General features: G+C 43.0%; 2 protein-coding genes across 4 annotated transcripts in view; one reads left to right on the top strand and one right to left on the bottom strand.

Moving 5' to 3' along the window:
- The window catches only part of Capn7 (calpain 7), a 40,500-nt gene extending 34,822 nt beyond the window's left edge, over positions 1-5,678 (top strand). Inside the window, exons 17-21 of one of the 2 annotated variants that reach the window (XM_005348720.2) lie at positions 1,364-1,509; positions 2,391-2,453; positions 3,268-3,398; positions 4,341-4,433; positions 4,520-5,678. In XM_005348720.2, the coding sequence (XP_005348777.1) occupies positions 1,364-1,509; positions 2,391-2,453; positions 3,268-3,398; positions 4,341-4,433; positions 4,520-4,664 (578 nt within the window). In that variant the 3' untranslated portion in view covers positions 4,665-5,678. The remainder of the gene's footprint in view (positions 1-1,363; positions 1,510-2,390; positions 2,454-3,267; positions 3,399-4,340; positions 4,434-4,519) is intronic. The other variant, XM_026779783.1, reaches the window with a different exon arrangement.
- A 1,791-nt stretch (positions 5,679-7,469) lies between these two features.
- Positions 7,470-14,712, bottom strand: part of Sh3bp5 (SH3 domain binding protein 5) — a 73,003-nt gene continuing 65,760 nt past the window's right edge. For both annotated transcript variants that reach the window (XM_005348719.2, XM_013346925.1), the window contains 5 exons: positions 14,153-14,283; positions 12,288-12,330; positions 11,330-11,549; positions 9,322-9,582; positions 7,470-8,832 (listed from right to left, as the gene is read on the bottom strand). In XM_005348719.2, the coding sequence (XP_005348776.1) occupies positions 8,621-8,832; positions 9,322-9,582; positions 11,330-11,549; positions 12,288-12,330; positions 14,153-14,283 (867 nt within the window). In that variant the 3' untranslated portion in view covers positions 7,470-8,620. The remainder of the gene's footprint in view (positions 8,833-9,321; positions 9,583-11,329; positions 11,550-12,287; positions 12,331-14,152; positions 14,284-14,712) is intronic.

Below are 14,712 nucleotides of genomic sequence, written 5' to 3'. Positions count from 1 at the left end.
AGTTACTAAGACAGATAAGAATTGGTCAGATGCAAGGAGGGAGCAGATTTATGTTATAGAGTAAAATCAGGTGTTAATTTTTGGCTTGTTAAATTTGAGGTAATATGACTTCTAGGTTAGGATGCCAAGTGGGCACTTGATTTCTGAGCGGGGATATAAGGCAGGTTAAGGACTTGAGGTGCAAACTGATGCAGAGGCATATAGGTAGCATTTGAAGCCTGTACTGTACAGATCATTTTTGGAGAGGGCTGTAGATAGAGCTGAATACCCAGGACTGACCCTTAGGTTCTCATACATCTTGAGGCTGGGCAAAGGAGTTGGCACTATTTACTGGAAAACTTGATCAGGATGCTTGATGAAACAATAGATGATACAGTGAGGTTTGATAGAACCTAAGCAGAGGAGGTATTCCAAGAGAAAAATGAGGACACCTATTTCCTGCTGTCTGAGAGGTCAGAGAAGATATAGTTGGACTTAACATCTGGTAGTCATTGTTGACCTTGACAAGAACAGGCCAGTCCGAAAGGTAGCTCTAGAGAGGATCAGAATGAGTTCATGTTTTTCTTTGTTCAGTCTTAAAGGAAAATATGAATTCTTCACCATTACACTGGTTATAGAAGGCACTAAACCTTAGTAGTCAGTATCTCAGTTTTGAAATTGGCATGACACATAAGGTCCAGTGGTCATCAAGTCAAACTAGCTGTTTTCAAATGTTGATTATATAACTAAAAAAAAAAAATAATTTCCATGCATGAAAATTTTATATGGCTTTATAATATCAAATGCATTTTATTACCCCCTTTACTTTTAAAACTAAAGGGTTTTTTTTGTTGTTTTTTAGTTAAACAGTGTTCCCTCTTTTATGTGTAGTGATTTTTCAGGATACTTCTAGGGTTACAGTTTTATTTTCATCACACTAAATCAGGTATTTTTGCTCTCCATTAACAAAATAAACAGACACAGATTAAAAACTTAGTCCATGGGCTGTTGAAATAGCTCAGTGGATAAAGGTGTTGGCTGCCAAGTTTGACAACCTGAATTCAGTCCCTGTAATCCATATGGTGGAAGGGGAGACTGACTCCCTCATTACCCCTGACCTCCACATGTGCACACACACAAATCACTGTTAAGAAAACCCCCTTTGTAAAAAGCTCCACTAAATCATTAGTGAAAGGAAGATAAGATTAGTAGTTAAGAGGGACTTTAAGAAACTAATTTAACATCCTCCAAGGTTTATTTAGTTCTGGGGTGGGGCTAAATAGATGTCTTTATATAACTTTTTATGTCTTTAAAAAAATGTTAACCTCCAAGAAAGCTAATGCTGGCTCTGAAAATCTTTTCTATAAACTCGATATGTGTGCAGCTGACCCACCTCCATACATTGATGGGATTCGGATCAACAGTCCTCATTACCTGACTAAGATAAAGCTGACCACGCCCGGGACTCACACCTTTACCTTAGTGGTTTCTCAGTATGAGAAACAGAACACAATTCATTACACAGTCCGGGTAAGAAATTCACCATGAACCACCACGCAGTGACAAAATACAGTAATGAGGGTCTACGCCATGTTCTGCTTTATAAGTGGGGCCATTTGAGATAGTCTTGCTGTATGGCTTCAAGGTCACTATGTAGTACAGGCTGGTGTTGAATTCATATACTCTGACCTCAGCTTCTAAAGTGCTAGAGAAAAGAATTATTTCTGAAAATCATTTTGTTTTGTATGTTTATTAAATAATTATGCTTTCTGTAAAAATGTAAGTTGTACTTTACTTTGAATAACATTTTAAGTAAACACATTTTCATAGTGATGGTTTATTCCTGAGATAATGTGGTATATTGAATTAATAAGTGCAATTAAATGGCAGCTTTCAGTAGGGTACAATGATGGCAGCATACACCTGTAAAACTTGAGAATTTCAAGTTCAAAGAAAACAGTTTTCAACTGTTTACTTATATTGCTTCAAAGGTAACTGTCCTTCGACAGTTGTACATAGATTTGTTTGTCAGATATAAGAAGTTCAATTTGAATGGAATGTCTTTTTTTTTCTTGAGACAGGGTTTGTCTGTATCTTTGGGGCCTATCCTGGATCTAGCTCTTACTGTAGACCAGGCTGGCCTTGAACTCACAGAAACCCGCCTGCCTCTTCGTTCCCCAGTTGCAGAAGCTAAGGCTGGTAAAATTGTCCTGAGTCATACACAGTAACAGACTAAGCCAGAATCCTCTAGTTCTGGTTACTTAATCCTCTGGTTACTTAAGTCTGACTTGATCCCAACTGGTATTTTAGCCGTAGAATAGATCCAGTGTATTCCCTTAATCATTGTGATTCATTCATGTGATGTTTCTCAGAATAATTTTTGGTGGGCCTTACCATGTTTTTAAATCTAGGTATATTCAGCGTGCAGCTTTACTTTTTCGAAGATCCCTTCACCATATACCTTATCAAAACGGGTAAGAAAGTCTGTGGGTTGTAATCTCATTTTTTTTTTTTTTTAGCTTTTTAGAAATTCATTTCGGCCGGGCGATGGTGGCGCACGCCTTTAATCCCAGCACTCGGGAGGCAGAGGCAGGTGGATCTCTGTGAGTTCGAGACCAGCCTGGTCTACAGACCTAGTTCCAGGACAGGCTCCAAAGCCACAGAGAAACCCTGTCTCTAAAAAAAAAAAAAAAAAAAAAAAAAAAAGAAATCCATTTCACTGCCATTAAAACACTTCCTGGGGCCAGGCGGTGGTGGCGCACGCCTGTAATCCCAGCACTCGGGAGGCAGAGGCAGGCGGATCTCTGTGAGTTCGAGACCAGCCTGGTCTACAAAGGGAGTTCCAGGACAGGCTCCAAAACCACAGAGAAACCCTGTCTCGAAAAAACCAAAAAAAATAAAACACTTCCTGGGATTTTACAGAAATAAAGGGAAAAAGTGTTTGCTTATTTTGGTTAGAATAAAAGATCAGTGAGCAACATTGTTTCTATGGAAATAGAATAAAAGTAATTCTAGAGACAGGATTAGGATAGCCTTGCTTATCAGAAGTCCACTTAGATGAATTGAAAAAGAATTTGAAAATAGTTTGCAGTGTGGGTAAAATAAATATGCAGAAGAGTCTAAGGAGAATTCCTGGTAGTGAGAACAATTTAACTGAGTGAGAGGCAGAGTATAGTAAAGCAACGGCTGAAGGAGGACAGGCTGTCAGTGACAAAGATTGGAGAAACATACTAAAACTATGGTGGAATCAGAATGTGAAATTTTGTTATGACAAACTTTATTTTATAGATTAATGGAAAGTGGAGTGGTCAGAGTGCTGGAGGATGTGGAAATTTTCAGGAGACTCACAAAAATAACCCCATCTACCAGTTCCATATAGATAAAACTGGACCGTTACTGATTGAACTGAGAGGACCAAGGTTTGTGATTCCTAGCTGCCTTTTTTTTTCCTTTTCGTGCTGCAGATGACCCTAGGGCTTTGTGTTTGTCAGCAACCACTCTAGCACTGAGCTATGTTTTTACAACTTAGAATCCTTAGTTTTAAATTAATGAGGATATATTAAAACTGATCTTAAAGGAACAACATTTGGAAACAAATCCATGCAAGCATAGGCAAAGTATTTTTGATAGTTACAGCATTATAAAGGGGAGGTCAGCCCTGAGTAAGTGTCCATGTATGACAGTAACTTCACCTAACTCACACCAGGCCTAAAAGTTAGTTCTAGATTACAGACTAGATGTTAAAAGTAAACAGTAACTTCTAGAATATAATACAGATGATATCTGGTATGAAATGCAGTTCAGCATTTTTTTCTCTGTGAATGAGTGTGTCTTGGAATGCCATATGAGTCACATACTAACTATTCTGTGAATTTAGATTTTGAGGGCTTTCTTCTGTTCTGTAGGGTTTTCTGTCAGTTACAACGACAGTCTTTCATCTAGAAATTTATGTTAAATGATGTTTTATCTTTTATATTATTCCCTGGGGAGCCTGTAGTTTAAAAAAAAAATCTAGCTGGGAGTGATGGCACAATGCCTTTAATTCAGCACTCAGGTGGCAGAGGCAGAGAGATCTGAGTTCGAGGCCAGCTTGGTCTACATAGTGAATTCTGGGACAGTCAGGGTTACTTTCTGAGACCTTGTCACAAAAAGCAAAAGTCTGTGTTAAGGTAAGCTTGATGCATTATTAGTCTTTATGGATTCCATTTTAAAACTAGATAGAAATTGTGAGTAAAAACAGTATGCAGAGTTTTGGGGTGCTTTCTTGTTGGTGGAGCACACACACATACATACTTTAATAGCTTGCAGTGTCTTTTAAACTGTTTACTAACATAGCAATGCTGTTTGATTTCTAATACCAGGCAATACAGTGTTGGATTTGAGGTGGTAGCAGTTTCCATAACGGGAGATCCTGGTCCTCATGGCTTTCAGAGGAAATCTAGTGGTGACTATAGGTAACAGTGGCATTTTGTGTTCAGTGTACACTTTATGTGACATTATGGTCACATAATAACCTTATTCTCATTTTCCTTCAATATAGGTGTGGATTTTGCTACTTAGAATTGGAAAATATACCTGCTGGAATCTTTAATATCATCCCAAGTACTTTTTTGCCTAAACAAGAAGGACCTTTTTTCTTGGACTTTAATAGTACTGTCCCCATCAAGACAACACAACTCCAGTGATAAAGAAGTCTCAGCTATTACTGGATTCTATATTTTGTAGTCATCGGCTCTTCAGACAGAGACAAATTATGATGGTAAACCATCAGAATGGAATTCAAAGACATGCTACAGTGAAATCTGGTACTTGTCATGCTGTTTGCTAGGAACTGTACATAGAATTACCTTAATCTTACAGGTACTGTTTACATGGTTTTGTGCATACAGAGTTGGCATGTATTTAGGGGCTAACTTTGTATAAAAATTATATATGATTACAGATTAGATTCAGCTATCACTGTGAGACGCTTTTGCTAACAGGACAAAGGAACTGAAACAAGATGAGGACAACAAGGGCCACAGATCCACTGAGTGCAAGAGCAGGTTATTTTAGTATTTTGAAATCCTTACATTATGTTTCCCATTTTTACAGAGCACGTTTAACCTGTTCATGTTGAATCCCACCATACATCTGAGGCAACTAATTACCAAATGAATCATGCCATTATAACTAATTTGAATTTTCCATTGTGTGTTTAAATGTTTGTTGCCTAGATGTCATGAAAGAATAAAGCTTTAAAAAGTACCATTTAGCTTAGTATGAAGATGCTCAGGCTTAAGAATGAAGGTTCTCAGTGTTAGATACATCATTCATTGTAGAGAGAGAACTGAGGTATATTTATTGTTGCCATTTTTTAATTCTTAGGTTGGTGAAATGTAGTAATCTGAGACTGGAAATGTTAAAGTTTAGTGTATAGAGTTTTAAACTGCTACGTAGTTTGTGCTTTCATAACAGGAATTTGGAGAGTCCTTGAGACTTTAGTATGTGGTGATCGAGTTATACAGCATTCATAAAAAGTGAGTTACCAGGAATTAGTGTTGTATAAATTCCCATTTGTTTACATAACAATGCAGAATGATGCTCAAGATTTTAAAATTCTGAAAAATAGGATGGGATCTGTTATTGTCTCTACTTTATAATTATCAAAACTATTTCTACTGCCTTTAATTGAAATAAAATATTTATACTTATGGAAATTATATAGTTTAACCTCCAGAACTTGATTTGAGTTAATCTACTGTGCTTTTTGTAAAAGACAGATGTATATTGAAAATACATGCTTCCACGATTTTTTTTTTTTTTGTAAGTTTTGAGACAGGGTTTCTGTGTTGCTTTGGAGCCTGTCCAGATTGGCCTCCAACTCACAGAGATCCGCCTGCCTCTGCCTTCTGAGTGCTGGGATTAAAGGCCTGTGCTTCAAGGATATCTTAATTCAGTAGTTGGAAGGTATTTATCAATGAAATTTTACTTAACTAAACTCTTAGGACTTTTGATTTAGCCATATAAACTTGAAATGTGAAGATAAGGGTTAATTTTTGCATTAAAAAACCTAATAGAAGGCTGAGAGGCAGCTCATTGGCACAGCACTTAGTATGCCCAAGGTCCTGGGTTCAGTCCCCAACAGCACAAAAACAAAACCCAGTGGAGAAGACCTATATGTAAACAGTATTGATTCCTGTAAGAAGCTCCATGGAGAAATCAAGTGTAGGCACTATTCCTACAATCCTGCAGCCCAGCTGCTTTCTATGTGGGGACAGCAGACTGGAATTGACAGTTGGATCTGTGTTGTAGGAAGGTGACACAATGGAAAAATTAGAAATTGCTAGTAAGAGGAGGGGATGGCTCAGGTTATCTCATTTCAGTACATGCATAGATGTTGAGCTTCAAGAAACTCCCCCTTGACACAAAAAAGAAAATTCTCCAGAAAAGGTGACATCCTAAAATTAGTAGCATATGGTTTGTGGTCACCTTAGGGGAAAAAAAAGCCAAAGAGGGGGAGCTGGAGAGATGGCTCAGTGGTTAAGAGCATTGCCTGCTCTTCCAAAGGTCCTGAGTTCAATTCCCAGCAACCACATGGTGGCTCACAACCATCTGTAAAGAGGTCTGGTGCCGTCTTCTGGCCTTCAGGCATATACACAGACAGAATATTGTATACATAATAAATAAATAAATATTTTAAAAAAAAGCCAAAGAGGGCCAAAAAACTGAAATTAGTAGCTGAATTTCAGACATGGTGACCATAAAGACGAACAAGAGTAAAAAAGTCAAAATAACAGTGATGGCACACTGTTGTAGTGGGACACGTGAGAGGAAGTGATGAGACAGGAGCCAGGGTCAGAGGTCATTCATGCATTCCCTTCCTGATGTAGAAGACAAGCAGGTGGCAGGCTGATGGAGTGGGGAGAAGCCAGATTATGAAGCCCCAGTGCTCAAGTAAGGGATATAGTGCTATGCTTCCCAACACAAAATCCATCTGCCATAAATACTCACGAGATTTTACCATGTGACTCCAACTTAGAAGGCAGATGTCAGGACCAACATTCAGGGTGACAGGTACTTGATCCTGTGGTGGATCCTGAACATTAGAGTACACAGCTGTAAACAGCCCTGAGGTAATGTGAGAGGGACTAACAGTAAAGGGCAAAGCTAACTAGGATGTCCTCCCACAACACATTTCAGTGTAGCATAGACATTAAAATCCAGTACTCGTCAGGTGAACCTGTACTGCAGGATTGTAGCTCCCCACCCCGGCCATCCCCAGGAGACTACACTGACCAGTGAAGCAGAGACCCTCTTTTCTTGGGCCTGTGGCTGCCTGCCTCTGTCTCTTCTTGGTGCTCCCCTTCGTAACACCAAAGGTGGAATTCTAATTCAGACCTTAGGATTTTGAGCTTAAACTACCAGGATGAGAGCAGAGGGCCACAGCATCCCATGGTCCTTCTTAACAAAGCAAGGGACATCCCAGAGTGGACGACACACAACAGTGGCTTTCAGAAGTCACAAAGTTTTCTTAGTTTTTATTACCCTCAAGGTATTAAAACAAGTACAAAATAACCTTGTAATTAGGATACTGTATCCATCAATAAAAAAGAAGAAATCACTATTGTATGAAGCTATACACACATGGCTAAAATATACAAGCTGTGAAATAATTAAAAGACAATTTGAAATGGGGTTGCTTTCTTCAGAAAAGCCAAATCGATAAAACAGGACAAATAAAATACAGTGCCCTAAATATGCATAAGTATAAACACTAAGAGTCTAAACATACTACTATTGGCATAACATCCACTGCTTCTATTTCCCAGCCCCTGCCAGCACATGCCTACTCCCTCTAAAGAATACTAGGTGCAGCATAAACCTTAAATAGTCTCAGTAGATAGAACAGTGGCATGCACTTCTAGAATAAACCCCCTCGGCTGGCAGGCTAAGTTAGGCTGTAAACCTCCTGCAACCACAAACCCCATATGCTATGTCCCTGCTCCCTCATTCCCCATCCCCATTGGCATTCAGTCACCTTTCCCACCCCCAAAAAGTGCAGTTCATGGTACCTTTTCTAGGAAATGGTTATAATGGGTGTCCCAGAAGACATGCTTTTTTAAAAAAATCCCTCCCTGTGCAGCAGAGGTGATGAAAATGAAATTGTGTTCTTGGCATTGTTTTTGAGATTTCACTGGGTCAAAACAATGTGTTCTGAACACTTGAGTTTCTGTTTGTGTGAGTTTTAAAATTATTTTGGTGCCCTGTGATATAATGGCGAGAACATCTCAGTTTCCCCAAATAGAGGGATAGAGATGTAGGCTGGTGACCCCATTCTGGTTAAGTGTCCAGTTTCCCTCCTGGCTCGGCTTCTTTCACAGAAACTAGTTATTGCTTCTACACTGCCGCTACAAGGGAACGTTCCATAAAGGCTGTGACCCTGGTCACAGTTTACCTGTGATGGCTCTGCTCTGAAAAATACCAGCCCAAGAGCTCTTACCAGAGGGAAATGCTTCAGCCCTCAAGGTCAGTGAAACTTGGTTAGTGCAGTTTAGAGTAAATGCATACTATCTGGCTTATGTTAAATGAATATTGGCACGATGTTCCTCAAGTTTCATGTATGAATGTGATTTGCACATGGGCCGTAGCCCTGGGTGAGTCAGCCAATCTGCACCATTTTTATGTCAGCGATAATCTCATCTCTTCCTTTTGAGCACTGTAGGGAGAGGTGCTTCATACGGGTTTCCAAGGCCTGGCCTTCACGGGATGTGCTGCTTTGGCTCCTGCCCTTGCCACCACCACTGTTGCCGTGAACACGGTTGTTGTTGGCTCTGTCGCTCGTTTTATTCTCAGCCCCTTCCGCTCTGTCTCCTGTAGAGATACAAAGGTTGCCGAATGGGAGCTGACAGTTCCAGCCCCCTAAGCCCTCTACGATTCCCACTGCCACCCACCATGCATCTCAGGGGCTCTCCAGCATTAGATAACACACTGTATTTATCCCTTAGTGTGTATCCTAAGATGAGATTTACTCTCCTTACTTTGGAGTTAGGAAGCAAACCTCTCTAGCAGGAACCTGCCAAGGGGATTTTTTTTTTTAAACATTTATTTATTTATTTATTATGTATACAATATTCTGTGTGTATGCCTGCAGGCCAGAAGAGGGCACCAGATCTCATTACAGATGGTTGTGAGCCACCATGTGGTTTCTGGGAATTGAACTCAGGACCTTTGGAAGAGCAGGCAATGCTCTTAACCTCTGAGCCATCTCTCCAGCCTGGGGATTTTTCTTAGGAGAGACTCGGGGCCTAAATTCTGTAACGATTGAAGCTGGCCAGGCAGAGTGCCAGGGGTCGAACTTACCTCGTTCCACCTCACATTCAGGGGAGGAGGCCCCACTGCATTCACTTCGAGGGCCCAGTATTGGAAACATCATTCCAAATTCAGACAGGGATACGGGGCTGGGCAGATCCAAGCTGCCAGGCCTTGCCACTGCAGGGAACTGGTCAGGCATATCAGATGGACTTGTTGGTCCTGAACTAAAGCTGGACACAGACTGAGTTTCTGAGTCGTCTTCAGACACTAAGTTGCTGCAGTTGTCGTCTTCAAAGGCTTCGGAAGCCACTGTGGGGTGAGAACATCCATCACACGGAGCCTGCTAACAAGTAGCCCAGGTCCCTAAAGGCTTGCAGACAAGCTCTCTGCTGGCAGGCAGGCAGTCCCACAGCATGAGGTGCAGGTTCTGCAACTGTCCTGAGCCTTCTGACTCGCCTCCTGCTAGGTCCCATAGAAAGTCAGTGTTCTAGAAATAAAATTAACTCCTGCTCTATAATTTTATGCCAGCAGGTGCTACCTAGAGAAAGGATAGCTAGGGTAAAGCACATATCTAGCATATACAAAGGCCTGATTTCACTTCCCAGCACTGAAGAAAAGGGAAGATAAATTTTAGACACTAGCCCTTTGTGATGTGTCCTACGGAGGCAATCTTACAATGAAGACTGAAGGTTTTCCTTCCAGCATAAGCAGCAGTTGCTGCTGGAAAGGGCAACTCTGCATGGAATGTATGTCTGTAGTAACTTTTGATCTCATAAGCCTGCCTAAACCACTGTCTGCAACAAAGAACAACTCATTTACAGTGTTCTGGATGTGCCTGTTTGTGAACCAGAATAACCAAGGCTCAGAGACACACCATTCTTGTTTTCAGAGCCTCTCAGCCTGCATTTTCGCTTTAAGATCCTTCCTAGTTCTCATTATGCCTATAGCGTCTTTAAAAATGATCTTCTAGCATTCCAGAGAGGGTTGCTATAAGTACTATACTGCTTGAGACAGACTGAATTCAGATCCGGACCCCACTGTTGACTGTGTGGCCTTGTCAAGCTACCTGACTGCTCAAATGCTCTACGTACAGGATTAATGAAGTGATATAAAGCAACTCATTCATAGCTATTGATTACATTATAGTTTCATTTCCCTTCAACCTGGCAATTCAACCTTTGTTGATGGCCTTCAAGAATTACTGAGGATGGGTCTAGAGAGGGCTCAGTGGTTAAGAGCACCTGCTGCTTTTCCAGAGGACCCAGGCTTGATTTCCAGCACCCACATGGGAGCTCACAACTGTAATTCCAGAGTATCTAGTATCCTAACACCAAGCAAGAATGTGGTATACGTGATACATGTAGGAAAAACTCATACACAAATTATTTTTAAAAATAATACTAATAAGGAAAAGAAAAAAGAATTGCTGAGGAAGGTGCCTAAAAGAGCCACAATGGATTATTCCACAGGAAAAGAGAAGCTGCAAAGTGTTCACTGTCACAGGGTAGCTTTCTTGATTAACAGAAACTAGGTCAGTCCTCTATTCTATCTGCACAGGATATCCTTGGACAGAAGAGACCCATGTGCTTCAGACCCCAGGGAGAGCTGCTAGGTGTCACTTCTCACAACCCTCCTGACCACTCTACTCAGCGGAGAAAACACTATCCCCTTCACACAGCTAATACACCAAGACCCCAGCTAGCCCACTCCATGCCATGGTAGAGTGGGGTCTGAATCAGATCTGGATCCCAAGTCCCTTTTAATCTTCCCTCAGAACGTCTTAAAGTCGTGAACATTCTAAAGTGAACTTAGACTTTCTGAGAAGGGTAAGGATAGAGCTGGAACATTTCCCAAACCTACTTGGTCATGGAATGCTAACATTCAGTAGCAATCCGACAAACATAGTGTCCCACAAATCATGAGAAATTACCAGATAGCCTGCAGGGCTGCCCAACTCTCCAATTCTTTAGTGATGGGCAAAAGACAGGGCCTGTGGGACAAGAGGGCCCTGAAAGCAGATCACATATGCTGTGTGGTCCCCGCTGGCCAGACTCACCAGAGATGGCATCAGGCTCAGGTCTGCTCCCAGACAGCTTCTCCACTGATATGCTGCTTCCCTCAGCCCCCACGCCACAGCCCCGAGGCCCCATGGCATTGGAACGCCGGCGCTCGTGGATCTCGTCTGAGATCCTCTCCAGGCTCTTCAGGGCTGCCTTATACTCGCCTTTTGCCAGGGCCAGCTTGGCCTGAAGGTCATCCACTGTCTTCTTCAGTTGCTGATTGGGAAGATGGAGGATCTGGTAAGCCAAAGGGGCTCTGTATATCCCCATTGAGAGAGGGACTACAGATGACTACAACAGAACTTTCTAGAACACCCAAGACATGATCTAAGGAGGATCCAGTTACTTTTATTGTGGCTAACCATTCACTGTAAAGAAAATGACTATCAGCCGGGCGGTGGTGGCGCACCAGCACTCGGGAGGCAGAGGCAGGCGGATCTCTGTGAGTTCGAGACCAGCCTGGTCTACAAGAGCTAGTTCCAGGACAGGCTCCAAAAAAAGAAAATGACTATCATCTCAACACCGGTCTACGTGACTCGAAAATATGCAGAAACAGCTATTAATGGAATGTAGCCCTCAGGGAAGGTCACAGGCAAGTTCTTGGCCCCATATTTGAAATCACCTGTAGAGCCACTTCCAGTGTAGACTGCTGATCCAATCCCCCAAAGGTTCTGGAAGTAGATGGAGAGCCTGGGAACTCTACTACAGAAGTTTCCGGGACCACTTGTCTTAGGCACTCACACCAAGATCAAATAAGTTAGTACCATTCAGTGAGCAGTGAGCGGCAAATAGCTCCAGACGACACACAACGCCCAAGACCTCTTGAGTACTGAGGTGGAGGAACATGTTTCCTTGTCCTCCTCTTACATGGGTCATTCAAAGGCCTGCACCACACTAGAGTTGAGTGGGGGCGGACAGGACACAAAACAGTGACAAATCCAAGGTCACACGTACCTCGAGTTGCACATAGTACTTTGCCTTGAGCTCAAAATAAGGCCTGCAGAAGACAGGAAGAAATGGTAAGAATATGATCTTATGGTCAACTCCTATTGATAAATCCGCTACAGCTAGTCAGGCCATGGCAGCGACAGACACCAGCAGAGCTCCTGGCTCACCCAAGGCCTCTTCGTTCCCATTTCAAAACTTTCGAAACCTTGCATCCTGGTTCCTTTTACCATAGGAGACTGCTTGGGTCTACTGACCAATAAAGAAGATGGGACTGAGGAACAGGCTGCTGAAAACGCTTCCTCCGCTGGGACCAGCTATAGAAGAAAGCAATACCACTCCCTGTCAGCTGGGTATAGCAGGACCACCACTTCCTCAACCTCAGATCCGTCCTCTTGTACAGTGATTAAGGCTAGGTGTTGGTGAGCTAACCAGGTTACAGGCAAGGAGAGAGAGAAGACCCCTGGACTTTGGGTCAGACAGGAAGTTGGCACTTTATAGCAACTTTGGTGTCTGAGCTATTTCTCGTCCGTCAAATTCCTATGTCCTGCCTCTGTAATTGCTGATGACGATACATTGGAGGACCTCTTTGGTGTGTAAGGAAAATCTGAAATGTGGGTATAAGTGGTTAAATGGGGGTGGATATCAGCCCAGCCAAGGTGCAGAGAAAGTGTGGGAGGTGTATGAGATTCCCAAGTGAAGGAAAGGGGAACTTGTCAAAGATGAACAAGGGAAGCAGGTGTGACCAAAGCAGGAGGGGAAGGCACTAGAGCCCCTGGAGCCATTCCATGGAAATCACAGACTGATGTTTAGTCTCACAAGCAGACAGGAGTCATCAGAAGCATCTGGAGAGGCTGGCAGAGTGGCCACAGGAGTTTATTTCCTTAACAGGTTAGTCATGAGTGAGCAGGTCCAATGTGAGAGGGGTGTACAGAAGGCACCATGGACTTTAAACTCCACATATTCACACCAGACAAAGCAAGCACGGAGACTTCCCCTCTGCAATAGGGGAGGGAAGGGCTTTCCAGGGTCCCTCACCACCTCTCCCAGCTGTGTCCCCTGGAAGTGCAGTGGCAAACAAAGCGTTTTCTCTGATGCATGGATGTGTGTGTGTGTGTGTGTGTGTGTTGTAGGGAGCAGGCAGAAAGCAGAGGCAAGCCCAGGAGACGGCATGGGGCGTACAGAACACAGAGGCTCCACCTCTTCCTTTAATAACGCCTTCCCCTACTTACCTGAACCCTGGTTCTCTGTCAAGCTTCTAGCTGTCCAGTCTCAGGACGAGCAGATAACCAGTAGTTTAGCACATGCTCTCTGTCCCAGTTCTGGCTCGCTCTTTCTCTCAAAGGCCCAGTGAATGAAGTAAGGGACCCGGTCTTCCCAGCTGTGCTTCCCACTGATTGTTACTTTGTCCACATGTAGGAGGGTGTCACGGAGAAGAGTTTGGGGAAAGCACCCACTGCTACCCTAACTTGTAGTATTTCATCAGCTACTTCATTGACCCATAGAGACCATGAATGATGAGCAGAACTCACCCCCATGGTGCTGACAGGTAAACTGAGGGACAGGGCCTGTCCAGTCCACACCATCAGCTACAAAGCCAAGCATACAAAGCAAGCTCCCGAAAGCATAATCTATAGGCCAAATAATGGTTTGCTTTGGAATTTCCTTTTCCCGTGTCATCTCCTGTTTCCTGCCAGCATCCTTGCTCATGGCAGCGGCAGCAGCAGGAGTACTATGGGGTGTCACATGTGACTACAGGGGCACAGGGCGCTAGGCAGCAAGCTCCAGACAATCCCTCAGTAACGGTACATAACAGGGGGAGCAGCTGCAGAAGAGAGCCGCTCCCACCCAGGCAAGGATGTGCCCAGACTTACTTGGATTTGTTGATGGCCCGCTTGAGTTTCTTCTCCAGCTGCCGCATACGGCCCATGGCTGCATTGTACCTGGCTGCTGTCTCCTTGTGTACCAGCTCACTCCTTGTCTTGGTCTGCTCGGCCTCCATGACCTTTCAAACAACAGCAGAGGCCAGCCTGGTTAAGCTCAGAATGGTGCCCAGCTGCGGTACTGTTCATACTTGTATCATTAAAAAAAAAAAGTTCCTTGAAGCCAGGGTGGTGGTGGCGCACGCCTTTAATCCTAGCATTTGGGAGGCAGAGGCAGATGGATCTCTGTGAGTTCAAGGCCAGCCTGGTCTACAAGAGCTAGTTCCAGGACAGGTTTCAAAGCCACAGAGAAACCCTGTCTCGAAAAATCAAAGAACAAACAAAAAGAAGTTTTTTGAGTAAATCTACAGGAATAGTAAGATTAAATGTCAATAAAACAGGATCTGCTTTCTTCCTGACGTACTTTGAAAAAAGCCTGTCAGATAACATACCCAAGTTGTACCCAAGTACTAGGGGAAAAAAGCAAAAGGTTCTTCTGCTTGGGCCTGCAG

The sequence above is a fragment of the Microtus ochrogaster genome, chromosome 6 (assembly GCF_000317375.1).
Source record: "Microtus ochrogaster isolate Prairie Vole_2 chromosome 6, MicOch1.0, whole genome shotgun sequence".
NCBI lineage: Eukaryota > Metazoa > Chordata > Mammalia > Rodentia > Cricetidae > Microtus > Microtus ochrogaster.
Note: the sequence above shows the minus strand (reverse complement) of the source record. Positions and strands in the feature narration are given on the sequence as shown.